The following is a 27,751-nucleotide window of genomic DNA, read 5'->3' on the forward strand; positions in this document are numbered from 1 at the left end:
GCGGTGCGGCGGCGGGCGGGGAGATGGGCGCGCGCCGCGGGGGACTGTTGCGGGGCGGCGGGTGAGGGCCGGCGCGCGAGGAGGGGCGGGGCCGCGGGGGTCTGCTCGGGCCGCCCGCTCCTTCCGGCGGGAGCCCCGCGCTCGGCCGGAGGCGGTGGTCGGGCCGCCCTCTCCGAGCGGTGCCCTCGGCTTCCCGGGCCTGCCGGCTCCCCGGCCCGACCGCCCCCCCGGCCTGGCCGGCGGAGGGGGCGCGGCAGGACACTGCCGCGACCTTCGCTCCCTCCCGGGCCGAGGCGGAAGGCGGGCAGGGACGGCAGCCGTCCAGCCTCCGCAGTGCTGTCCCGCTTCAGCTGCCTTCTCCCGTGCTTCGCCCCCCGCCGTGCGCTCCGTGACCCTGGGGAAAGGCTGGTTTCGGCGATGCCTTTGGCAGGAGGGACAGCTGGTGCGGAGGGGTGTCTCTCGCCCATCGCGCTTTGGGTGAAGGACTTCCTGCCCTGCCTGCCGGCCTACCCTCGCTTCCCCCTCAGCCCCCTCTGTAGCGATTCGCTCTTCAGCGTGGTACAGGTTAACGGAAGGTAACTCTGTCTCTTCAGCTGCTGACGTAGGGTTGAGGAAAAGAGGCGCGGTCGTAGATCTCAAGCGATATTAACCCAGGGCCAAGAGGTGAGGAGAATGAATGAATGGCTTGATTTTAAGTGAGGAGAGAAAGGACTCGTGCACAGAAGTAACGCTCATTTCCCTCCGTGGAGCAAAGGAAGCATTTGGAGTGGCTGTTTCTGTAAGGGCTTGGATAAGGAGAGAATAAAAAAGGGAAGACCACCCCACCAGACAGGAGCTTGGGAGGCTGAAGCGCTGCCCTTCTTGGAGGGCAGGGGATTGATTGCCAAAGAGCTGGATGAGCCAAGGAAGTTACAGAGATGACAGATTGGGAGAGAGGCTGTTCACATTTTGTAAAGACATGAATCAGACTGGTATATGGTAGAGAAGAACCAGGACTCATTAAAAGATATTTTGGAGTTTATTAGTTACATCGTAAAAATTACATCTGCTTTTTATTGTGATTTTCAGGATTGGAAACTGATCGATGATATTGTAAATGGAACAAGTACTTTGAACTACTATCCAAGAGTTATTTTTAATTTAGGGTAGAGTCTCAGTCTTAAAATAGTCTGTATCAATAGGATCTTTCTGCTCTGACTTCAAGGTTGTAGCTGCTACAATAAAATAAGGCTGACGTATTTTGTTTTCAGCATTATGTATTAATACTGAACTTTTGGTAGGTTGGTTGGTTTTTTACACTTTCATGTGTAGAACTGAACCTGTTTGCTTCCTAAAGTAGTAGTAGTGAAAAGGGGAATGAGGCTGGCTTTAAGTGACTGTCAACCTTAGCAGCAGAATTAGACCAAATACTTAAAATAAACAGTCGAGAATCTTTGGATTTTAAGTTTGGGCTTTACCAGCAGGTGTCGCTGCGTTTAGTAGCAATTACTTGCAGAAAGGGTTTTGAAGGATGGGAGGTGATTTAAAAAAAACCCAAACAAAACAAAACCCCAAAAATTAATTAAATCTTTATTCTCAGTCTGTGGCCTCTGAAGCAAAGTGTTGGACTTTGTGGTTCATTTTATGTTGTGGTGATTTAATTAAGGTCACAGCTATTGGCATAAACAGCTTACATAAGAAAGTCTGCTTTCAAACAGCCTTCATTTTTAATTAATTAATGTAGTAGAGTGAAAAACTTGAAAACATGAGTCAAAAAGCAAGAAGCCTAAAGGAGCTGTAGATGGGTATCACAAAGATATGCCATCTAAAAGACTGCAGATCATAAAATGGTCTCATAAATTTGAGTAACTCTGTGATTTTTGAGCACTCTGGGTTTCCAGACTGAACATGCTGAGGTAGAGGAATGTGACTTCTTCATTGGCTGTGTACTTTGTCTTGCTAACAAAAGTATTTAAAATCTTAAAAATACTTTATCATAGCTTCTACACATTTGCATGTAGAAAGTGCTAAAGTATTTTTTAAAAATAAGAGCACTCTGTGTATGCTGCAGCAAAAAAAAATAAAGGAATTTTGCTTGCTGGTGGTAGAAGAGTTTTAAATAATTCCACTTGGAGAAGTTGCAAGCTGCTGTGGAATTAAAGGCTAAAAAGCTGTTAATTACAGACAGCTAAGAGCTGCAGGAAGTATTTCTGATGCTTGAAAGTGGGCATTTTGAGTAGTTACAGTAAATGTATTCTACTTCTGAGCAGCCTAATTTATGAAAGCTCTGCCTCCCATTTGTGCAAGATAACAAACAGGAGAAATTACTAAGTGACCAGCCAATGCAGCTGTTGGTGAAAGCCTAGAGAGTAGAGGCCTGATTAGTTGCCCAAGCTGGATTGTTGCCATTTCAAAGGATTCAAAATGAAAACCAAAAACATTTTGAAAATAAATCATATGCTTTAAAAGAATGCAGGAAAAGAGATTTAAGTGGAAGTAAAAGATTTAGAATGCTTCAAAGAAGCAATGGACTGCATCGTAGAAATAATGTCGTTTGATAGGTGATGATATCATAGAGAACTAATCCATTATAGAAAAAACAAAGGAGAAATATCTCTTGACTCACTACGAACCTGTTCCTGCGCTTTGTAAATGAAGGGTATTTTGAATATTGTACATGCCAGTTTCTCTCTCGCTGTCGTAGCTCCGTTTGAGTGTGCGGTGTTGAAGCTTCACACGATGTTTCCGCTGTAGTGCATGTAAGTGTCTGCTGCTTGCTTAACTGTTAGAGATGCAAGTCTTAGGTAGGATGTATGAACTATGAAGGATTTACGTGTTTTTAAATAAAAACTGTAAACCAACAGTTTTTATCGAATGTTTGTAAAAATTTCCAACCAGAACCCTTTCTTTACCAATGGAAAGGGAATGCATATTCAGTGTTTGATCTTTCAAACATGAGTACTGTTTGAGCATTTAGAAATGCAGGTATGTTGGCTTCATCTCGTCAAAGCTCCTGCTTGGAGCAGGGCAGTTGCTAGCACTGGATTAACCCAGTCCCAGGTGTAGACCCTTGTACTTCACGTTCATGAGCTTTCTGTTTTCCAGTCCTGCAGTTTCTCAGTGCCCCTTTGAAGTGAAGCTCTACCATTCAGCATGTCAACCATCCCTCTGATTTAGTGTCATCCACAGGTTTGCTGATGGTGCATTGTCTCATCATCCAAGTTATTGATAGATGTATTGAACTGTATCAGCCCCAGGGTACTCTTACTGTTACTAGCCAGCAACTGAAGCAACTTGAAGCCATCAAGTCTTCAATTCTGCCTGCCCAGCCAGTTTTCAGCCACTCCAACAGTCCGTCTGGCCTCGGCTTCCTAGTGTGTGTGCTATGGGAGGTGGTGTCAAAGGCCGCAGGGCAGTCAAGGTGTGTTGTATCCGCTGCTGCCCCCTGAGCTGCTGCGTGACCAGACATTTCGTCACAGTAGGCGTTCCAGTTTCAGACATAACTTGCCCTTGGTAAATCTATGTTCAGGCTCCCTCATTACTTTCTTAGCTTTCACACAGCTGAAGGGACAAGCTCTGAGCATTTTCCCCAGGGACTTGAGGTGGCACTGACTGGGCGTGGGCACTGCTGCTTGCCTCTCGTAGCAATGACCATGCATTAGTCTCTTTCCAGTTGATTGGAGACTTTCTCTGATAACTGTTTTTCTTGGGTAGTAGTTGCCTCACAAGCGTGTCAGCTGTGTCTTTTAGCAACCTCGAGCAGAACACATCTGGCTCTGTGCATTTGAGGACATCCAGCTTATCTGAGCAGTTGCTGGCCCCACTCCTGCTTTTACCCCCCTTCTTCCCGAACACCACTGGTACAAGCAGAGGTCTAGGTGCAGCTTTGCCTGTGAAGACTGAGGCAAAAAAGGCATTGAGTACGTGAGCCTTTTCTGTATCAGCTGTGACAAGGTTGGCTTCCCTTTCAAGCAGTGGATGCACATTTTCACTTCTTCATACTTTTCTACTTCTAAAATTCCTTCTTGTTACCCTGTATGTCTCCTGCTAGTTTTAGCTCCAGCTGAGCTTTGGTCTTTCTGATTTAATGGAAATAAAGGGAGAAAACAAGCAATGTCAAACAGTGAGTATTTTATTTAACAAATATTTATATGAATCTTTCAGGAGCTGGTGATTCTGAAGACAGCCCGGTCGTCATGGCTCATGCTGCTATTTATGTGGGTTTTACTGTTCCTCAATTACTGAGAGGTGCTAGGAGAATTTTTCCCACTCATTCTGCATTGGTGGTGCTGAGGCACTCTGCTTTTTGTTACTGCACAGTGAACGGGTAGGTATCCACATATGAAAAGTGCCTTTTCTTTTTTTTTTTTTAGGAGAATGTCATGGTAACACTGCCAAAATGAAGCTGACAAATTATTGCAGACCTATAAATACTTATTTAACTCCCAGTTACACATTTATATTTAAATCTTATTTAGACTTATGTCATCTGTAGTCTGGATTACACTGGTAAATTGTCATGTTAATAGAAATATCAGTAGGGGTGAGTAGCACAGCTGTCAGAATGACAATTACCTTTGCTTTTTGTTGCAGCACAACAAAATCAAAAAGGAAAATGGATCATCTAGAGAGGACAGCAAATAATTTTCGCCAGGATGTAAGTAAGGGTTTTTTTGGTATGAAGAAACCAATAATTGTAATTGATTCTTAGGCTTCATTTTGTCTTCTGCTGGAGTCTGTTGTCTGTTTTACTTCTTTTTCTCCTTGTTTTTTCATATTTGTAAAATAAGTGTATTTTGTGGTAAATGGGTGAAATGTAATGATTTATAAAAATTGTCAGTGACATGTGATACTGTTTGTTGGACAAGAAATTTAATAGAATTCTAGTCAAGTACGGATTATGATCAGTAATGAAAGCACACCGATAACCATCATCTCTACTCAGGCTTCTTAGATTTTTATGGATTTCTACAATTCTGGTTCAAATTTGAGATTAAAAAGATGTGGAAAATGTCCTTTTGTAACATAGAAGTTAGGATTAAAAAGTGTAGACGTTTTGAAGGGAGAGATGATAGACAGTTGTAAAAAGGATCTTAGTTTGTATCTATTTTAATTCACAAGTACAAGGAAGATAGAGCATTGTTCTCCATCAAAATCCAGAAATACTTGTTCTGGATCTCAGTTTGGTGCATCAAGCATTCTTTCTCATAATGTTCAGAGGTGAACATACTCTTGCATTTCATATAGAATTTCCTTTCTGTAATTAGCTAAAGTACATGTTTTGAAATTTTTAAATACTGGGAGAATATGACTTCAGTTCTCTAAAATGGTTCACTAGTGAAACATTCTGTATTTTTCTTAGACTTTTCAGGAGAAGTGGGGCACTTTTTGAACTGAAAACTCCCATCTTTAATTCCCAGGAGTTGGGAAACGGTCCCCAATTTTTCTCCATTGTTTAGTTAGCTTCTCTCAAGCCATTCATGACAGGCCAGTCTTGCAAGTGTCACACAGCAGGACAAGTTGTGTTCTCAACACACTACACAGATGTTACTGTGCATACACGTACCTAATGAAGTCCTTGTCTGCTAGGTTTTTTCTGTAACTATAGTTGAGAATAAGGTACAGGCCAAGGGAATTCTTCTGGAAAGGAAGCTGGGTGGAGGGGATATAGATGTAGCCCCCAACACTGAAGATTCAGCACTTGTGATGTAGGCTCCAGGTGAGACACACACAGCCTCGTTCTGCCTGTTCCCAGCGCTGTCAGGGTGTGAGCGGCGTGGGGAACCAAGTGCCTGGGAGCTGGGCCTCAGCTGCTCGCACCTCTGGTCAGCTCGTGCTTGAGCCCAGCCTGCACTGCTCGTGGACATGCTGCTGCTCACGTGGGGCCGATTTAGGCCAAATTAACTTGGTGCACGGAGAACAGGAGGGTAGAGACAGGTGCAGGCAGGTGCATGTTCTTGTTTGCTCCTGACGTGCAAACAATGACTGCGCTTCTGAGTTTTGCAACCATGGTTTTTTGATCTTGGATATTTCTTGGCTTGCTTAATCTTTCTACTCAACGTAAATGCTGGGTAGCTGGAAAATACGTGGAAAATGAATCCTTATGAGGTGTTGGAAGCTCTGAGGTAGTGCGGGGAACTGCATAAGGCCTGGGGAAGAGAAGGAATCTCTGTGGGATAGGTGAAAGAGCAGGGCTCAGTTCTTGCTACTGCAAATTCTCTGCATATCAGAGGATTATGGTGTTTCTTTTTTACTGCTTGATTTATTCTTTGTTACTTTATTTCTGACCACTTTAAAATCAGTTTATTTTAAATCCCCTGCTTGGTTTTAAATTCCGTATAATCAGCAGTTGGCTTCCCGCAGTCTGTATTGCCTTATTTGGCCATTTCAGTGATGTGGAAAGATGAAAGAATCGTAGGTCTGTGTTGCATTAGCGTGCATGCTGCACAGGATTGGTAATGGGAAGGACCAGGGCAAGACACAGTGGCTAACACTTTCTTGAAATACAGTGGCAAAGTCTGGAGTCCCGTGTCCTCCTCCCTCGCGCTGCAGCCTTGCTCTGGGCCGGTTGGATACTTTTGTGATGGTCCAAAACACGGGTTGAATGTGTTTCATCACCCTGACTCAAATTCAGTTTTTGTAATAACTTTATACCGATTAAGAATTAAATTTTCAGCGGTCTGTCAAATGTGTCAGCCAAAGAACAAATTAGGAAGTGTACCGAAGAGTAAAGAAGGAACAAAGAAGATCCAAACTTAGTGGCCATTTCCTGCGCTGACGGTTTCTCCATCAGGACAACCATTTAAGTCATGTGTCTAACATTTCGCCTGTTAACTTAGAGTGGTTGCATTCCCCATTTAATACCGTCTGCTAAAGTGGAAAAGAAATGTATGCTACTTTATTTTAAATTGGCAAATGTCCTGCTGTTTAATGGGACAGTGGACGTGTTCAGATGTTGCTCTATGAATAAATTAATTTCCTGCCATATGTTTTAAATTGGAGCATAGTTGCTTAAAGTTTAATTTTTTTTTATCTGTTTGATCTTAATACAAATGAGAAATGGTAGAGTTTTGGTGGTATTGCTAGTATTTCCTAGTGTGGTAAATGACATCAGCATTTTTTAGCAGAGTAAAATCTGTATATTGGCCTGTGTAGAAAATATTTAGGGCATTACTTTCTTTGTAGAGGAAAAAGGTTAGTAATTACAACTCAAAAATACCTGAAAAGGAAGGGCAGGGAGGGGAAGGGATGGAAATCCATGTTGTACTGATGGGCATCAAAGAGTTTACGTGGGATGCCTCTCCAATGGTCCTGTTGCAGAATCTGCTTTTCATTTAGAAAAGCATCCGTTTTCTTTTTTTTTTTTTTTTTTAAATCTCTTTAAAAGCGGTACCAACTATGGCTCTTACATCCCCTCCCATCTGGTTTCCAAACAAAAACTCTTCTGTTAACTAGCTGTGAATGCTTGTGTTGAAGATTCCCCTTGTTGATAAAGGACACGTGGGGTCACGTGGGTTTGGGTCTAAAAGCAGTGACACCGGGCTGCTTGCTTTTCTTTCCTGAATGCCTTACGCATTAATGCCTGATCTTTCCATAACTAATTTCGTTGCTGAAATAAAACTAGGTAGAGAACCAGAATTCTCCCTGGGACTTCAGTAGCAGATGATCTTTTACGAGTATTCTTTGTCAGTCTTTATATCAGAGATCTTTTTTTTTGTTGCTGGAAGGTACAGGAGTGTTTGCCTTGTCAAAAGATGTCAAAAGAACCTGCGAAGTGGTAACTAGCAATTGCTTCTCCTTATCGTTATGTTCTCTTACATATAAAATTGATAAAATCTTATAAAATAAAAGAAATTTGTATATAACCTTAGAATAACCCTGGCAAATAGTGGACTGTAAGTAGAAAACCATTTCTCTATTCAGTGACTATGCAAGGGAATCCATTTTTGTTTCTCTGCCCCAGTGAGAAAATTTTGATGCTTTTAGGTAATGCGATGCCGCAGATGACATGTGAAGTGATAGATACCTCCTGTGCAGATTCTTGACTACTTTTGCTGCAAATGGTATCTACATAACACAACGGCTTTTGTTTTCCTTTTGTTAGGTAATTTCACAAGCAAAAGTGTGTGGAATCACCAATGAATCCGAGACAGTCAAAAGACTTCGCTTGGCTATTGCAAATAAAGATTTTACTTTCAAAGCAGGACAGTGGTAAGATCTTCTGATATTTGAGGGGAAAACTATTAGCAGAAGGCCAGTACAGTGAAGTGTTAAAAGTCTTCTGATACTTGAGCCTTGGAAAAAAAATGTTAATTTATATAATACAATGTTTTATTATTGGGTGCTCTGTCAAGTAGCTGATATTTGGCATAATTTTAAAATAGCCATTATTAAATATGCTACTGTTAATTCTAAAAGTGCAAAAATGGATATTCTTTAAATGTTCAGTTGGATCGTTTTGCTCTTTTCCTCTGGTTTATGTATATTACATTGTTTCTTCAAGAGTACTTTGAAGTACGTTGCACTTTATTCTGCAAGTTGTCTTTACTGTCTTTATTTACTAGTTGTTTTTACAGCAGAGCCAGGCCTGCTGATTTGCAAGTTTACTTAGTTTTGGTTTATAATTAAATTAGAATTGCCTAGTAACTTTTGTTTCTTCCCCTAGAAGTTTCCACTCTGAAAATTAAGCCTGTTAAGTCAGGTTAATATATAAATATAGATAGGCCAACTTGAAAATAAAAGCCCATAAATTATTAAGCCTTTGAAATAATTAGCTGTTTGTTTCAGCAACCTTACAGCTTTTTTATTTCCCAGGGAAATAGTAGACTTCCATGTTTATCTTCCTTGTTAAAAATATTCCCACTCAATCACTTTTTTTTTCTCTTAGAAATTAATTTAAACTATGAGTAGTTGCTTTTGGCATTAGACATTTAAATGTCCTATAACTTTTTATTGGCTTAGGCCATCTGAAAGTGGTTTTGCTGGAATCAAAGTATAGCTGCTAGGGTATTAACAGCATATGTTACTCATGTAGTGTTAATATGCTGGCTTTTAAATTTAGAACCAGAACACAAGATGTTGATTGCAATAATTTGTTTGTGGAGTAATTTGCTGCAGTTTTTGCACATGTGCAGTGACTCATATGAAATTCTTGCTTGCCAGTACTTGGAAAGTGCATTTACCCTCCAAAAATGTTTTACAAATTATCATGCTGAAAACTGAAAGCTTTAATTATAATTACTCTTTTTCATTTTCTTCTTCCTTGAAAGTGTTCTAATGCTATTGTAAGGTATACAACAACTTTTCTATACTTGTAGCCATAAACTGTGGTTTGTTTTTTTGATGAGCGGTACAAAACACCAGGGCACAATTTCCTGAGTAGAAAAGGCTAACTTGTTAGGATTTGCTATAGTAAGATGTTACAGCCAGAGACTGTCACTAAAATGTGTATATTTTTTTGAAAGTGTTCTAATTATCAAGTTTTTCAGAAGCAAAAGTGAATTTCTTTTGCAAGCATGCTGGCAGATATTGGGTCTTTGTCTGACTTCAGGTAATAACGAAGAGACTTGTTGCTGTTACCTCTTCTGATTTACTAAAGCATGCACTGAGGTATATGCATGTTAAAAATGCTTTGAAGAAGTAGCTTTATGGTTTTAATGTTTCTGATCTCTTCCTCCAGCGATTGCTAGTTGTTGTTCTTTTCCTAAAGATTTGGCTTAGGTAGCCTTTAAAAGGAGGGTGATGAAAAACCACCGTAAGATCTCTGTTTTGTATGGTTTTTGCTCTTCTCCTTGTTGTGGGTTTATGTAGGGTTGGGTTTTTTTCTTTCCCTACAGCTACTCTTTTTGCTTAAGCTGTCACAGGTAGCATTTCTTCAGGGACTCCTCTTACCCTTCTTACACACAGCTAAGATGAGAAATATAAGCTAGTATACTGTGCCCTGAAATCTCTCATAATTATGTAATTGGGAAAGCAATACTGATACAGAAAGAAACCTCTACCTACATTAGTACTTTAGAGGGATGAAAACCGCGTTTAATTTAGGTTTTACGCCAATGTTTGGTTTTGTACCTATGTATGTTTCCCCTCTAGGCACAAATAATGTTTTTCTTGTATGTCAGGCAGAACATTACTTTGACTTGAATGTAAATTGTTACTTTACAGCATAAATAGAATTTCTTTTTTTTTTTTTTTTTTCGTTAATGTAAGTAGTAAGATTATTTTCCACCAGAGGGTGGTAAAGAGCTTTAGTAGCATCTTGAGGTGTTCTTTGATACAAGAGTCGTCCTTTGTAATCTCTTATATCCTTACTGCCAGGAAAGCTGAGCCCCATGGTCAGTGAGGCTGCAGAAGCTGAGCACAGGGGAATAAACCTTCTCCACTTTATTTGGTGGTTGACCTTTCATTTCCAGTCAGATACCTTTTTTCACAATCGAGTTCATTAACATGAAGTTAAAAATTACATCGCTATAATACTGTGTATATCACACTGTGCATTTTTTGAGAGGAAGAGAGGATGTTTTTCTTCAAAGGGTGAAGCTTTGTGGGGAATAATTGAGCAAGATTTTTTTCTTTAAAAAGTGGTGAACTGTTCGAAGTGCTTCTCCCCTCCCTCAAGAATTAGTGATCTCTGTGAAGAATACAGCATTGCTGTTTAAAGAAAATACCTGTGCAGCGGAAGCCAGTCTGTATTTCTTGTTGCATTCTCATTTAACTAACACTGAGCCAGCCTAACTCAGGCTTGAGCTGAACAGTGCTTCTCTAGTACCTGGCAATGCTTGTTACCAGTGTGGTGGTTCCCTAAGTGGAGAGCACAATCAGTTTTAAACATTAGTTTTCTTTTGAAATACAGGGATTTTGTTAGGTGCTGTAGAAAATGGAAGTATTTAAGATTTATGCATCACAGAGGAGTTTAAATGTTAGATCATGAACCAACTTCTAACTTTTTCTGATAACTGTTTAGAATATCAAAGCCTTACTTGTATGAAAATGAATTACAGCTCACGTGTAGTAATGGCTTGCCTTCCACGCTCTCTGATTGCTGGTGTTGCAAAAGCTTAGCCATGTGTTACCTTCTAGTCTGTAGAAACCCACGTGTGGTTTACTTTAAAATATAAAATGTTTTCCAGTTCAGTTTCCTATGAACTGGAAAGAGAGATCTGCCACCGGAGGGCACTGCAGTGCAATGGGTGAAGCAATTCTACTCCGACTAACTGATTTTTCACATGAGGAATTTTTTACAGACTCTGGTTTTACTTCAGATACTTCATCTTCCCAAGACAAGAAAGTGTTTAATCTAAAGTAATTTTCCTAAATTAGTTTTCCATTCTTCTCGTGTTTGAAAATTCAAGAGCCCATCAAAGGGACCAAAAAGAGTGGGATTTAAGCCACTCTATCACACCATATTGTGGTTTTGGTTTAATACACACATAATTTTTTTCAACAATTAGAATCTCGCCTGTTGTAACATGTGGCATCTAATGCTAAAAGCAGAATGGTTTAAAACTCTGCTAATTTAACAAAGGTGATCACATGTTTCTAGATGAAAATAAGGAAATCGAGGTACTCAAGATTAAGTCCTTTTTTGGAAAAGTTATGTTATGGAAATGAAGATGACTGTAAAGGAAGGATACTGAAACAAAGGCAGCCATTTTGTTTTGGGTATTTTCCATGTTTGGGGTTGTTGGCTTTTTTTAAACTTTTGTTTCTGGTCTGTTTTTAAGGGTTGATTTCTTTATTCCTGGAGTATCCGTAGTTGGGGGATTCTCAATATGTTCAAGTCCTGGCCTGTTGGAACGAGAAGGAATATTGGAGCTGGCAGTAAAGCACACTATTCATCCTCCTGCTCACTGGATTCACACTGAGGTAAAGGAGATTGTGAGATTTGTTTGGGGTTTTTTGGTTTGTTGTTTGCTTTTGGGTTTTTTTCTTCCCCTTTTTTGGGGGAGCAGAGGGGGTGGGGTGTGTGATTTCAGACCACTTTTTGCTATTGACTGCAAACCTCCTCTTGACTTGTTCAACCATTTTTAATGTAACATAAATTTAAAACGTTTTGTTCAGTAAGGGACTGAAATTGGGTGTTTATCTGGTAATATGGTTATTGTGATCTTTTGACTCTACTTGTGTTTGTTTGGTGGACTTGCAGTGATACCGCAGTTAGTGCATATAGGGGTTCCCACTCCTTTGGGATTAATGAAATGAAAAATGTTGAAAAACCTCTGTTCTAACTTGTGTCCCTGAGAACAGGCCGTGTTACACATTACAAAGTTGTATTTGATAACTTGCCATAATTTCTGGCCATTACTACAAATATAAATTGGGAGTCATTGTCAGAAAAATATAAATATAGATTATTAGGGGGAGCAAAGGGAGTTATTGAGGTCAGTTTTTCTGAAATGATGAAACAGAATACTTCAGAACTTCTATAGTATTCTTTTAAATATGCAATATTTTTGTAATATTGACATAAGCCAAGGCATGGTTTTTTGCTATATTAAAAGTAAAGTCGGACACCTTGGCCTCTTGCAGTGTTTTTGCTCATCCAATTACCCCATCTAGTTATAGTCAGAAGAGTCCGATTTCTGCTGCTGATCATATATCATGGAAGATCTGTCCTGTCAACTTTTGCTCTTTTCACAGCCCCCTGCGATCTGTCCTATTTACTGTTCTCTGCCTGGCATTTGTATTTCTTAAATGTGGCTGCAAAGTTTAAATGGACAGATTGTTCTAGACTTACAAATACTGCAGTTTTGTTCAGTGGCCAACAGAGTTACAGCGGAGATTGATGCAAACTACTAGAATTGAGAATATGCAAGGCGGTGCCAGTCTAGTCGTTAGCATGTGACCATCCGCAGTATTTTAATTGGTGTCATTTCAAGTTCTCTCCACTGGGACATAAACAAAATAACTCTCTTGAGATGTTGTGTACAACTTGCGGTGCATGTGCCAGCAGACCCCGGAATGCCTAAGGGATTGTCTGGCTTTTGGTATTGCTCTTCAGAGAATGCGAAGGCCTAACCTCATAATTCCCAGTCTCTGGAGACTCTCTTAGGATTTTTGATGTCGTAAATCAGTTTGCTGTTGCTGCGTTTTCTGGTTGAATGTATAGGAGAATCCTTAGTTAGCACGTGAGCTGGGTCAAACCTGCTGCTGTGGAGAAACCTTCAGGGTACATACGGACTCTTCTAGCTAAACAAAAATGCGTGCTTTTCCGTAGGAAAGAAGAAGAAGAAAAAAAAAGCGACCTAGCATTTGAAAAGGCTGTATATATGGTGAAAAAACTCTGGTACTTAAGAGTTTAAAAGTTACTTCTAAAGGAAGTTGATATCTCAGGGTAGAAGATGTTATGGGAGTAGTTAGCACTCATTTACTTGCTGTAGCCGCATATAAAATCATAAATTTTAGCAAAGTCTACTTGAGACCTTTAGGAAAATAGAGCCTTTCCTTTAGCAAAATGTACATGTAATGTATTGCTTCACTTCTCTGCCTAAGCTGTTTCAGTGCTGCCTTTACAAACTAAAGGACGCTTTCTCACCTTATTAATCCAGAATTTTATTGTTTTTTTTTCTTGAATACTGACTTACTGTTACCATTGCCATGGCTAAAGCTCTGAAATATGTGGGAGACTGCTGGTTAAGAGACATTCTTCCTGTGTCCTGTGTCCAGTCTTGATGAGCTATAGCTGGTTAAGGAGGCAGATTCGACCATAATGAGATGATTCTTTCTGCCTAGAAAAACTGATCTGCACAAAGGGTACCGTGTGCTGTGTCCTCCTCCTGCCACGTGAATCTGGAGCAGTTGTGGATTCACACATCTCCAAACCACGGTGGGAAAGCCTGGCAGTGAGCATCGAAAAGGGGGAGAGAAATGGGTTTCAGATAACGAACGCTGATTGTCTTGCACTGTAATTGAGAGATGATACTTCATGTGATAATTAAGGAAGGCAAGAAACTTTTCTTGGCCATGCTCACTGCTTTAGGAACTCTGTGTCCTGTGCAGTACCTGTGTCCAAGGGCCGCCTCCTTCCTCCTGGTGGAGTTGTTACATGCCTAGTCCTTTGCTTACTACACAGCTGTCGTTAATGGAAATCCTTTTGTTTCCATTACTGTCTCCTGATATCGAAAGGATTTTTTGGAGGAAGTGTTTTTATTCTGTAAGTGATAAAACCTGCTCATTTTTCAGCAGTTCTCGTGGCTTTGCTTTTTTTTCCTCTCCTCCTTTCCCACCTTCCTTGGTTTCCCTAGCCTTTTAATTTTTTAAACCCTAGATATGGCCTGAAACGAGTTCTGCTTTTGGCTCGTGTTTGTTCTGTTGGCTTGCAGTGGTGCGGGAGAGCGCCCCCGACTTCTCTGTACTGCGGTTTCGCCTGTCATACAGAATGCAGTGCTGGTTTACCAAGAAGATACCAACCCAAATAGTTTTTTTTTGTTGTAGCTCTAGTTTTCCATGTATCAAAAAACATGCTTTGGCAAATTCCTCTAAGAAATAACTTCTGTGTACAAGTGGAGAGGAAGAGAGAAGGTTTTTCCCTGATCTTTTTTTTTTTTTTTCCTTCCCCTTGCAGCTCTGAAGTTGCAAATGCAGAAGTGGTTCCACAAGAAATACTCTTGTAGACACTTGCTTCACTTCTGGGTGTGTTTTTATTTTTTAGGAATGGGGATGGAAAACCCTTTGTGTCTATGCAACTTGTCCTGACTTCCTTCTCTGACCTCATAGTGAGGCCGCCTTTGACATGAGACTAGGTTTGGGGAAAAAGTGTGATCTCACATGTTGACCTCGGGTTTTGTCAACCACATACTGAAAACTCTTGCATGAATCATTCGTGTTGCAACTCTTGTGGGGGCGGGAAGGGGGAGTCACCATCCTGCCTTACCAGAAGACTGAAACTTCTGAAAGTAGTAGTAGATCCCTAGAGGCACTGAAACAGATCACTGCAGATAGCTGGAAACTCTTGAGTTTATTTTAAAGTACTTCTGCTTTCCCTCGCTGGTCAATAAAAATAAAAAATCACAGCCCAGCAAGTCTTGTGACTGTGGTGCAAGAAGAATAACATTTCAGCTTTTGCTTTTAGTTTCAAAATTGAGTTATCTTTTTTTCCATCCTAGTGTACTCTTGACTCAGAAGTGGCTCTGCGAGTGGGAGGTGATTTCTTCTTTGATCCTCAGCCTGGTGACTCCCCTGTAAAACTAGTGCTGATAGCAGGGGGTGTTGGAATTAACCCATTGTTTTCTATGCTGCTGCATGTAGCAGATCTTCATGGATACCAAGAGAGTAAAGGAAATGGATACAAAATGGGAACAGTGAAGCTGTACTACAGTGCAAAAAATACAAGCGAACTCTTATTTAAGGTAAATAAAAAGTTTTTTTAAAAAACAGATCTCTATCTGAATATCTGTTCAGCTGTTAGTGTGTGTGTATCACTCTGTTGCCAAATTCCAGAGAGCTCCTCTGTGTAAGGCACTGTACTGAACCAGAATCAGAGAGAAGTCGCTTCCTGCCTCAAATCCCATGTGTGTTTGTTAATTACTTATGCCAGTGTACAAATTAAGGCTCTTGCTGGACATACCTGGTCTCATTGACTTCACTGGTAAGTCAATCAGCCCTAAATGTCTGCATTTTACTATAATCTCCTAAGAGCGTCATAGGATGCTAAGGATGACAAACACGATAATATGGCTGTGTAGATGCATCATGCTGTGTGCTGTAATACTGTAACCACCTCGTCTCGGTACAGATGGTGTGGAATTTAAAGACTGGCAAGAGCAATTCTCTCCAAAGGAAATACTTTCTAAATAATAGGGGACTTTTTTATTGATAATGCATTAGTTGTTGTTGGGTGCTGGCGTATGAATGAAGGTTCTAGGGCCACTTGAAAATTGCTCGTATAGAACTTCATCAACATTTAGGCAGCAGGTCAAGATCAGTTGTCACACTCAGCCATTAACGGTCACTGGTAGCATTTTATCAAATTAGCACAGCTTCTGTAAAGCAGCATCCCTAATGATTTAGGTTTCTTTGAAGTATTGACAGCTTCTGATTGCAAGATGAAGGTGAAAATCTATCGTGAGTCCAGAAGTTATAGGATATGTCTATAGGATCCATCACTAGTTTTTCTGTACTTCTACCATATTTCCAGATAGGAAGATGTTTGCTTTCTTTGAAAAGTTGTTTGTTTGTTGCTGGAAGCAGAATAATAAACCAGAACCTGCCTACTCTTCCATTTGGCCAGTTGCGAATCTCCCAGTCTGTTCTAAGCACATGATTTTTTTCAATGCAAGAGCTACCGTGTCCTGACTTCCACTTCAGCAGCGTTATGACAGCAGAGCTTTTGCGTTAGAGCCTCTGGGACAAGGACACATCGCAGTGCTTAAAATACATCCTTCCCTTCCTTCGTCACGTGTCCCTCGGGTCCAGAACATGTCCATGAAAATCCTTTACCTCTGTGCAGAGGGGTGAGGAGATGGGATCACTAGAGCCTTTATGCTGGGGTGAGGTGCTGCTGCACACGTGTCCGTAGGAACTGCTAGGTTGTTGCTAGCAGTTTGGAGGGCCTGTTCCCTGAAGCAGCAGCTGCTGACAGGGACAGTGAGTCACCTTGATGCAATTGGTCTGATAGGTGTTTGGGATGAGCTGTGGGTTCGCAGGCAGACACACTGCTTTTGGCAATCCCGTTACTCAAATGGGTAGAAGCACAGGCTGTTCAAGTCCCAAAAGCCAGTGTGCTGCCTTTGCTGCATCACGCTGCCACGTAGCTGGGTTTTCCCCGCTTCATGAGGACTGAACGTGACCCTTATTGCTGTCTTGTGGCTGGGACACGGGGGCTGGGTCTCCTCCCTGAGGTCTGTATTGCTCAGCTGCCTGCTTCATTTTGTACAGGAACTCACTAGGCTGCAACGAGCCTGCTGAGCTGTTGAATTTCTCCTTCGTTCAGTTAGAGAAAGCCTGTCTTTTGCCTGAGGATACCAGAAAATAGTTCTTGGGTGGTTGATGTCACGTGTATGATATTTGCCACTTTCTGTCCGTGTCACTGAATTACAGAGTGACAGGCGACAAGTAGGAGTTGTGAATGACCGCAGGAGTATTTAAGCAGGCGAAGTCCTACCTTAGGTGTGCATCCTTCAGCTCAACAGGACATGGCTGGCTTCAAACGCGCAATCAGGTTGTACATGGCTCCGTGTGAAGGGGCCGGAGTTGAGAGCCACATCCAGAGCAGTGAAGCAGGCCAGCGCCAGAGGTCCGAGTGGAGCCGCGTACCACTGTGGCTGGCTGTGCTGCTCGTCATTCCAGGGCTTTTTAGGGAATCAGAAACTGATTTGTCTGTGAAGTAGAACCTGTCTGGGGTTTTTTAAGCAACCCATGGCAGACTGTTCAGCGTAGTAACTAGTTAGCAAGCAAACACGTAACAAAACAAGCTCACTTACCTACTCACAGAGTAGAAATTATTTTTAATTTTTATTTCAGAGTATTCTAAGACTTTCCAGTGGCCGTTCCAGCAGTGAAAATCCCAAATAATGCAGAGTCCAGACAGTAACTAACTCTTAGTTTCCGAACTAACTAACTACAGCATCTGACACTGACAGATTTTGGGTTTTTTTAACTGTCATTTGAACTGCAGCCACTGGGGTTTGGTGGTAAAAATCACAGCTGTGACTTACAGAACTGAAAGTTTCTTTGCTACTCTGGTAGAAGTACCATTAGCATTACACTGTAGTTGGTTTTATTTGGAGAGCACGGGAGAGTAAGGGTCTAGTAATCGTACCAGACCAAGCAGACGAGACTCAAAGTTCCTAACAAATGGTAAATACATTCTGCAGGGGTTTTTAAATGGAAAACCCCTAGGGAAGTGGAAGGAGGAAATGGCAAGCATTTATACAGGGAAGAAAGGACATAACTGGTTCTTAGGTTGAAACCTTGCAAATGGCCACCGACTGTAAAAGCGGAGAAGAGCACCAAGGGCACAGCCGGCAGCGCGCACGCGCTCAGGCACGGACGCTCTGTGCGCGCGCAGGTCAGCCCGGGGAGGTCAGGCCCACCAAGTTCTCGGCGCTAAAATGCAAGTTTTGGTACTTGGTAATTCTCACCAGCGTGCGGGGCCTGGTGGGCGCATCTGCTCTGATGTCATGGCCTGCGGTGTAAGCCAGTGTGTTTAACGTTACAGAGGAGCCTTCTTGGTTTGATGGGTGCCTTTCCTGGAAAGATCACGTGTCGCTTCCACGTTACCCAACAGCGGTCACAGATCTGTGAAGAACTTCAGCCACATGTTACAGGTAAATACAACAGCAATGCACAGAGGTGGTATCTAAAGTCTACGCTGGATTACACTCTAGAGGATGAAGTTATATGCAGAACTTAGTCTTTTTACATTTAAAGACTCAAAAGGAGATGAGTTAAACCTAAAGAATTTCCCTGCACATATTATGCTTTGGAAAAAAAAATTTCCCTTTGCAGTTTTTGTTTTCATTTCTAGTAAAGCTCTGTTAATTCTAAACTTTATACTGGTGTTTCCCACTGCAAACTTTATTCCAGAAACTGTTAAGCAAAGTATTTACTTTGCTTAAGGTGGGACTGATGAAGGGTAAGCAGACTGCTTGTTTGAGAGAGATCATGTTCCCATTTCTGTTGTATTTGAGATACAACTAAAAATACCACGTTCAGATGAAAAAACCAGGTACGTAAGCCATGTTCCTCTTCAGTGGCTACTATCCTGTGCATTCCTACTGGAATTACAGATCTAAATCCCCAGAAGAGCAAATGGTTTTGGAAGCCTCAAATCTTGGTACCTATTATAATTAACCAGGCCTGGCATTTTTAAGAAATGAGTGCTTGAAATACTCTAACCAATCATTCTTTTTGAAATTGTTTCATGAGTTAATATTTCTGTTCTCATGTCGTACTTTTTTCTTTGTCAGAGGGAAGAATATCTGAAAAGGATCTAGAAAAACATGTATCTAAGGATACGTTATGGTACATCTGCGGTCCACCTCCAATGATAGAGTCTATATCCAAACTACTGTCTAACATTGGTGTTCCTAGAAACTGTGTTTTCTTTGAGAAATGGTGGTAGTGGCACCTGCCGAACAGAAAATGTATTATTTGTTTCCAGTGTATTTTGATAAGCTAAAATGTACAGAAACAGACTATGAATTATTTGGAAGATTTTATTTCATACATGAAGATGTCCTCAGTTGTGATGGTGTTCTTTAATTTAATTATAACAGACCTGTAATCTAGTGCTGCTGCTTTTTTTAGGGGGGAAGAAGTGATTTTATATTAAAGACATTAACTGTTCTGGTTTTTTTGATGGTTTGCTTACTTATGGGTAACAGCAGGTTTTCACTTCATACACATGTTTTGTTAGTCAGCTTTTAAGACTTTCAGTGCCTGATTCAGCAATTGTACAGAATTAGTTGTGCAGCAATGCCAGGTCAGTTCATAATAAATAATAATTCAGGCCACAACTTCTGCATCTGCTCTAAATTATTGTACTAATGAGTCAACACTGCCTTCCCCAGTTCTATATAAATTAATATTTTTATAAAGTAGAGTTGCTGTGTTATGACTTCCTTCTCTTGCCCCTTTAAAAGAAAAAAACCCCACACTTTAAGTCAGTCAACTGTATTGACAGTAAAAGACGTGTTTTCAGAACCGTGTTCAGACATGAGTTAAAAGTATTCAGTGTAAAAGTGTTAAGAATCCGTTCCCCCCTGCCAGGGCTGTACCCAGTGACTCGGGCACGGAGGCAGCCCATCCAGCTTGTGCTTGCCCCTGCCACGTCCTCGAAAGCAGCTGGGGCCCGCACCAGCCAGGCTCCCTGCTCCTGCTGCACAACCTCCCCCTTCTGTTTGGAAAGCAGCCTCTGGGAAGTTTGCTCTCAAGGTACAAGTGTACCTCCAGGGTAATGGTGGACACCTCAGCCCTTCCAGAATGAGGCTTCTTCCCCCAGCTTGCCAAAAAACTCATCATAGAAATGATGAGACTAACAAAAAGCCATAAAGAGTTTCTTAGTTATCACTACAGAGAGTTCAAGTCTTGAAGTGGTAGAGATTCCTATTGTACATTTAAAGAACACTTAAATTCTTAAAAATACCAAATTATTATTGAATTATTGAAAATGTTTAACAGGTAAGGCCTTCTCTTTGTTAGTGGCTCTTGAGTTAAATGTTTCAGACAATAGTGAAATAGGTATTGCAGTGAGTTTCTTGCTATCAGCATCTCTCTGCTCTGCCTTAAAGAGGGGTTGCAGATACTGATCCCATCACCCAATTTCCAGCTGGTGACAGCACTGTTGGGGTGAAGCACTTCATTTTGCAAGGCTTACATCCCAGCACTGGGCTAAAAAGGCCTCCAGCCCAGCTGTAGTGCTCTCCCAAGAAACCATTTCAGCGTCAGGAGGCTGAGTTTAGCCTCTGGTCTTAACCTCTTTTTGTCAGGTTCTCTGAGCCATTTTACAGCTTGTAGGATACCTACTGCCACAGCCAGTTCATCTTCAAAAGCCAGCACGCCAGCCTACCCCTGCTTTGGGTGCAGCACGAGGCTGCTGCTCTGCTTGTTGCAGAACTACAGTGGATTGAACAACTGAAACAAGCCCAGCGCTTTCTGAGCGTCCAAGAGGAAAACCCACACTTACTGCAGCTCAGAACCAACAGAACTTATTTTCAAGAAACAGGCTCTATTTTCGGTCAGGAAGAGGTGACTCTGAATGATGGACCTTAAAGAGTTGCGTTTTGGGGACAGTACCACGCTGAGGCTCTGCCAGTAAGTTTTCATCTTCTGCTACCTGCAGCCTCACTCACTTCGCTTTGTGCCTCCGTACCACGCAGCACTACACGCCTGCTGACATTACTTGCCCCCTCAGCAGTCACTGCAGACCCAGAGGGGATGTCTCATCAAATTCCCTCCTACTCAAATGAGAGGAAGATTCTTTCTGAGTACCCCTATTTTAAGGAATGGTTCCTTGTTTGTTCACTCTGGAATGTAAATAGGGCAGCGTGCTTGTCACAAAAAATAAAACCAAGGGGGTTTTGTGTTCACAAAGATCACAACTGACATGTTGGAGCTTGATGCTTGAAGGAAGCAGAGTTTTTTTTTCCTGGAAACGTGCAATACATTGCTGTCGGGAGGTACTGATGCCCTGAAATAAAACCCATGCATTAAGCTCCTGCATGTTTTAACAGTGTAATGATAAAAAGATTCTGAGAAGCCTTTAAATGTTGTTTTTCTTATGACTTTTAAATCATTAAGTGGATTATAAACTGTTTTACCCTCTTTTTCCCTTAATGCACAGGCTTTCTTCAGCCCAAATGACTTCTTGTTCACAAACCACTCCTCAGACTTGCAGCAAAATGTCCATTTAACAAAAAGTATTTCAAAACCCTTTGCTTCTGTAATCATCCTCTTTTTCCCTCTAACCTCTTTCTGTCATTCCCTGTTATACTCAGGTTGAGCACTGTGGGGCAAGGACACATCTCATAGCTGTATGGGCTCACCCGCTTGAAGACCAGTATTAAACGCACATGCACGCACACACTCTGCACCAAAAGATGGAGGAGAAAGGAAAAATTCTTGCCTCCCCACCCCCAAATACAAGCAACCTCTGTTACTGTTAGCGAGAAGTTCGCTCTTACCTTGAGCAGTGACCCCGCCAAAGGGCGCACAACACCTTCATGCCACAATGCACGTAACAGTAATAAATGCCATTTCTAAGCCAAGAAGCCAGGAGAGTTGTTAACATCCCCTCCCTCTGTAGCCTTTTGGGAGCTTCTTCTTGCTAGAGCTTAGTGGTCTTGTAGCAAAACATCAGCTTCACCTTAAAGTCTATTATTGGATCTGACTCCACCATAATGGACAAGGAAAAAAAAACCCAGGAAAATTAACGTATATACACATCCGCTCTACAAATAAATGAATGGGATATTAGCCCACACTGGCAGGAACAGAGAGCAACCCCTGCTGTTCAGCAGCCACGGAGCTGGAGAAATACTCACATCATCGACTTGTAACATGTAAGCTTAGAAAATGTTTATTCCTCTTACATTTGTGTCATCAGCTAAGGAGTGACTTGAGAAAAGGCAGACTCATATTTTCTTCTTTCCCCCCCCCCCCCCCCCAACAAATTAGGAGCAAGATACGTGTCCATCTATGCATTGAAATTTAAACTTAGTGAGATGGTTTGTGAGTGACCTGGTGTTACAGCCTTATATTGGACTGAATCTTCTTCCTGTGACATTGTACTAGTTTGCTGCGTGCTCATCTGGTACAAGTGCGAAGTATTCCTACAGGATTTGCATTAATTAACTGAAAAAAGCGTGGCTATTCAGTTATCATTACATCACTTTAGTTAGTAGGGTGCTTTTAGAGCGAGTAACAGAAAGCACTGAAATTGAAAAGCCTCTCCCCCCCCCCCCAGCATGTAGGTAAGGTCCCGATTAGCGTCAGCTGCCACACGCGGCACCACAGGCACCTTTCTGCTGACGGGGGCTGCGGCACGGATCACCAGAAGCACATCTCCACTAACAGCCTTGGACATGTAGGAATTGCATCTGCAACTCTTAATTCCTAGGTGTGCTGGTATTGTGAGCCAGCACTCCTCATACTTCTGAGGGGCATTTATCAGCAAGAAATTAGTATCTGCTCTTCTTACACGCTTCAGTTCTGGGAGGATGAAATTCCTGCATGAAAAGCTGATCATGCTTTATTTTTGCCCTATAATTGGCTCCCTGAGGCAAATGTACAGTCACGGCAACTACAAAGAAGAAGCAGGGTATCCAAATGTACAGCCCTTCCTCCGCTCACCTCAGAAACTGAGTCTGATGGAGCCAAATTAGGAAAAAAAAAGTATACTGTTTTGTACTCGGCTTCATTTCCATGCATATGCTAAAGCTACTTCGAGCTATTTTAATTACACTGTTTTCAAGAGCATAGATCCAATAGTCAAAGAAATTATGCAAGACGAAGTGCCAGTCAAATTGTTTGTGCATTTAACCCCTCCTAAACTCTACATAAACTATTTTCATTATGATGCTTCAAAATTTTGGGCTTCCTACCCATCCTAGTTCTACCCCTCTACCCCTGCCCCCCACTGTTTGTTTCAATGTAAACCCCCTTTTCCACCCTTCATTTAATTCAGCCACTGCTCTTTGCCATCTTCATTCAGCCTTTGACATCTCTTCACTTGTCTGAGCTGGATTTTCTCCTTTGAACCCACCCGTTTGACAACTGCTGTCTTGTTCCGATGACCACTGGCTCTGAACACCAGCCTGCGTAACTCCTCCTCCCGACAGAGTAGGCCGCGGGCCTCTCCCTCAAAGACGGGCAACTCTTGGGACTGGTCTACGCATGTGAGTTTTGTTGGTCTGACAAGGACGTGTTCACGTTAAAATACACCAGAGTGCCACCTGCATGTGCTGTTGTGCTTCACTGTCACCAGCCGGCGTCGGTAACATGTGGTAGCACGACCCACCGGCTCCTTCCCTAGGCACGCTGGCAGTACTCACTGGTGTCTCCTTCCCTTCCAAGACCGGCACGGTAAGATTAGTTTGCATCTTTACTGGGAGGTTCTGCTTAGTTTGGGGGAAAAAGTAGGTTGGGCTTAAAATGGTGGCTCTCTGTGGGAAAGGGCCTGGCTTCTCTCTCCGCCTTCTGCTGGGGGTGACAAACCCTGCCGTGGAGCTGGTGGCTCAGTAACTGTGGCTCCTCTGGGTGAGGGGGCACTATGGAGCCCTGCCCTCCCCCCACGAGTTGGCCATCGAGGCTGTACCTCTGCGGCCAAACTCCCATTCCAGCTTCTCCCACATAGGGTCTCCCCTCTGTTGGTGTATCTCCCCGCACTGGTCAGGTTCCCAGATTGGGAGTTAAGCTCTGGCCTAGCGCTTTCTCCATTCCGGCTTCAACTAAGGTGACAACTGCTTGTTTCACTTCCTTGGCCGCTCTGCTGATCTTGCGTTTTCAAGCCCAAAACAGCAAAGGCAGCTGAGACAAACCACACTAACAGCTGCGGAGCCTTGCTGCCGTACCCCGAGCCTGCCTTCCCCAGCCCGCACCACATCTCTATCCTCCATCCACACGGTGATTTAGGCGCTCTCAGTTTACCTGAGACAGGGGTACGGTGAAAGCACACACACAACTCCAGATCGCTGAACTAACTCAGAGTAATTCAAAGTCACAAGTTGGAACTGAATATGTGACTATAAAACCAAAACCGTTTGGCCTTTTCAAACTAAAAAAACGAAAGCTCCAGCACTTACAGGAACAACGTTTTAAATCAAGCTTCCACTTAAACAAGGGCAAGGGTCCTCATAGACCCTTACATGCTCTGTCAGCCTGGTGACGGAAAACCCAGTAGCCAGTTCTCTAGCACCGGTAACGACTGCTAACTCAGTAGTAAGGAGCTTTCCTTCATCACCACTTAGAGACCCTGAGTTCCGCCTCTTGGGGACAAACTATTGGCAGTTGCGCAAGTACCACAAATAAGAAATCTCCACATGACCTTTATTTCTCTTTAGTTTCGTAAGCAGTTGGGATCCAGTTAACAAGGTCAAATTGCAATCCAATAAATACTTTCTGTTCAAAAGTATTTGGAGAGTTCTTTCTACTGCAAGACTTTCTACTAGTACAATGTTCATTAAATACAGTGAATTTTTAAACAAGATTAATACAAAGCTGGTCCTTGAAACAGAAACCATCAGCAGAAGAATTTTATGCTAACAAAATTTGCAAACAGGTACTTAAAACTGTACAGAGCAGAGACCTTGCACTGAAGTAGAACAACTCAACCAACCTATTTTTGAGGCTATTTGAACTCCAATCTAATCTCAAGAATCAGAATGAAATAATTGAAAAATACCAGCAGAAACTGAAGTTACTTATAGTCCTGTGGTTAAACCACTGAATTAAAAATAAAAAACCCCTTTATCAATGAAAAAAATACCACCATGCTTTGTGTGTGTGAAATCAAATGGTTTAAACTTGAGTGCCGTTGTCTCAATTAGATGAATATTCAAAGTGGTACGATTTTTCCCTTCTCTTCAATGTTCTGCCAACTGTATAATTTTTAGGCGCGGAAGATGCTTTTGAACCACTCTAGGTGCGCAACTGATACAGAACATAGTTCTTTGTACAGCATTTTGATTTGAAAATTTGAATAATTTGAAAATTATTAGGCACTAATCAGTCAAGAGAAAAAGCAGCAAATCACTGATGATCTCTTGCTTTAGAAAAACAAAAACCAGGGGAATTTCGAATATATTTTGCACTTTCTTACCAGATTACTTGACCACTTCTAAATAGGGATGCAGGTGGTTAAGAAGAGAGAAACAACTACTTCCTACATTTTTAAGAATACTGAAGTCCTTGGAGAACACTGGCACAGAAGCTATATTCCACATGTACATTCACTTGTAAATACTTTAATGTAGATCCAAACATAAAAACGTTGGTAATTTTACAGAATTCTGTTATGTACCAGTCCCAAAATATGGTTACTTGTATTAAAAAAAGCCCCTCTATTAAGGTATTTGCAGTTTGTAAGGTTATTTAGGGACATTTGTTGGCCACTGAGCCCTGCTGTTTGTCTACAATTTTCTCACAACTTATAACAGGAGGAAGTGGTGAAGATAGCCACTGCGAGAAGTACATTTTACCTGCTTTTTTGTTTCCTGTTTTTCTATCTTCTGAAGCCCCCACAACTATTGATGAACTGTTGGTTGGCAAAGAGAGCACAGATGGGAGCGAACAGGGAATCGCATATTTATATTGGAATCGTGTGCCTCACAGAAATTTACCATGAGGTCTGTTTACCCAGTGTGCCTAAAATAGGTACATGATTTGTTTATTGCTTGAAGATCTGCAAGAGTTAATAAAATTCAGAAGAGACTATCGTCAGTAAGTACGCTATTTGAGATAAATACAGATAACAGCCGTCTTATCTAAGCTTTCCAATTTCAGCCTGTTTAAGCCCAAATACCATTTTCATGACACTACAAGCTTAATGACAAAATAACATATGGCACAATAACTTCTCCAGCAAAGATATGTGGACAAGAAAGTATTACAGAGTAAAATCTGACCAAGTGGAACGTTTGCCCTGACCTAGATACAAACCTGGTTTGTTAAGGTTGGTCGCAGAAAAACCCAACTACGTTTTCTATCTCCACTTTGCAATTTAAAGTGTGGCTCTAGGAGACAGCGTAGGGCATTTCCCACTCTGTATACAGGACAGAATTTTGCAATTAATTTCTGTGGGTTAAAAAGCCTGGGCCCTGTAGTTACTTAAAACACCAAGATATCAGTGTGGTAAGAAGCAAAGTAAGTACAAGGCCAAAGAAATGCTGAATTGAGCAATGAAGTTAGCGATGGAGATTAGCAAAATGTTCTTTTGTCCTGGCAAAGTATCAGCAACTCACAGGATTCCTGAAACACAGGTCTTATTCACAGGAGCAGTCCGCGTCCATCCCTGCCCCGTCGCTCCCACTGCAGCTGTCCGGTACCGGAGCACTGTCTCCCCCCTCTGTTACCTGTCCCGCACCGCTGCCAGCCGTGCTCTGCCCGAGGCACACCTGCGCATCACTGCCATCCGTATCGTAACTGGCAGGACATGTTTCTTCTGACGCCCCGTCATGATGGGTACCTCTGTCGTTGGTCCCAGATACCGCATCTCCCAAGTCTATGACATCATCCAGCTGCTGTTCTGGATCAGGCTTGGCTGCTGTTGAGATTTGTGCTTCTAAGTTTCTTGCGTTCTCTGTGACTTCAAATTCCTGCTTCTCCTCTGCCATTTGCTTCTCACTGGTACTGAATTTAGCCTTTGTGGAATTCTTAACTTGTTTGTTGTGCATGTCTTCTTTGGAGAACCTCCAGTGAAACTACAAGTAAGAGATCCAAATGTTAAAGACCATTAGAGACAATCTCACATGGGCATTTACTTTCCTGAGTAGAAATGTTTTTAGTACTTAGTTTTGATTCAATGACTCGTTTGAACAGAAAGACCCAAGATTTAAAAAAAAATTGCATGACTAAATCAGACAGCTTAAGATCATTTGTGCCTACAGGTATGTATCTGTAAAAAGACTGTGAGGCATTCTGCTTCTGCCGTTTCACGTGCCTAGTGGGTTCCTCTCCACAGGCTGTGTCCCTGCGGAGGCCTGCAGCGCCCTGGCACCGACCCGCGCTGTGTGCAACGCAAGAACGTGAAAAGCTGCACAAGTGCAGATGGAGGAAGCAATCCTATGGCGTTATTCCAGTGTTTTTCACCAGGTTAGCAGCAGAACTAACACCATGCCCAAGACTATACCCAAACGGTAACATATTCTGAACCATTTGTATGAAAGTTTTTGATGGGAAAGCATGAGGCGGCCTCCTGCGGCACTCGCCACAAGACTTACTACAGCCGCCATTTCACAAGAACTGCTTTAACTACTGTTAAAAACCTAGCAGTACCTGAAATACTGACTTGACAGGTATAACATATATAAAAGCTGAAAAATATGCTGCTAATATATCTGTTTCATTTGTCAAAAAATAAATGGACCTTCTCAAGGAAAGCCAGACCATGTTCCATGAGCCAGCCTACACAAGTTTGCTAAGTACAAGTAAATGTGCACAACCATTTTGTCAGCAGTGCCCACGCTGATGGAAACTCAGGGGTGGGTCAGGAGGCAATGTTTGGGTGGCACAACTAATCTCATCAGGCCATTCAGCAAAGTCAGCTGTGGTCCAAAAGTCCTTTTCTCCAGTGCAACCAGGTCTGTGCTGAAGTTGGTCAAAAGAAGGACTCATG

At 42.0% G+C, this 27,751-nt stretch overlaps 2 protein-coding genes across 2 annotated transcripts in view; one reads left to right on the forward strand and one right to left on the reverse strand.

Moving 5' to 3' along the window:
- The first annotated feature begins 563 nt into the window (after nucleotides 1-563).
- On the forward strand, nucleotides 564-19,217 carry OXNAD1 (oxidoreductase NAD binding domain containing 1). The gene is made up of 8 exons (XM_009955012.2): nucleotides 564-575; nucleotides 4,144-4,306; nucleotides 4,573-4,636; nucleotides 8,084-8,190; nucleotides 11,703-11,844; nucleotides 15,084-15,326; nucleotides 18,137-18,245; nucleotides 18,888-19,217. Exons 2-8 carry the CDS (start codon nucleotides 4,176-4,178, stop codon nucleotides 19,040-19,042), a joined length of 951 nt encoding a protein of 316 aa, XP_009953314.1. The 5' UTR covers nucleotides 564-575; nucleotides 4,144-4,175; the 3' UTR covers nucleotides 19,043-19,217.
- A 7,182-nt stretch (nucleotides 19,218-26,399) lies between these two features.
- RFTN1 (raftlin, lipid raft linker 1) overlaps nucleotides 26,400-27,751 on the reverse strand; it is an 86,594-nt gene continuing 85,242 nt past the window's right edge. Inside the window, exon 9 of the mRNA XM_086468267.1 lies at nucleotides 26,400-26,837. Within this exon, the coding sequence (XP_086324393.1) occupies nucleotides 26,400-26,837 (438 nt within the window). The remainder of the gene's footprint in view (nucleotides 26,838-27,751) is intronic.

Source organism: Leptosomus discolor, chromosome 7 (genome assembly GCF_034619465.1).
Source record: "Leptosomus discolor isolate bLepDis1 chromosome 7, bLepDis1.hap2, whole genome shotgun sequence".
Taxonomy (NCBI): Eukaryota; Metazoa; Chordata; class Aves; order Leptosomiformes; family Leptosomidae; genus Leptosomus; species Leptosomus discolor.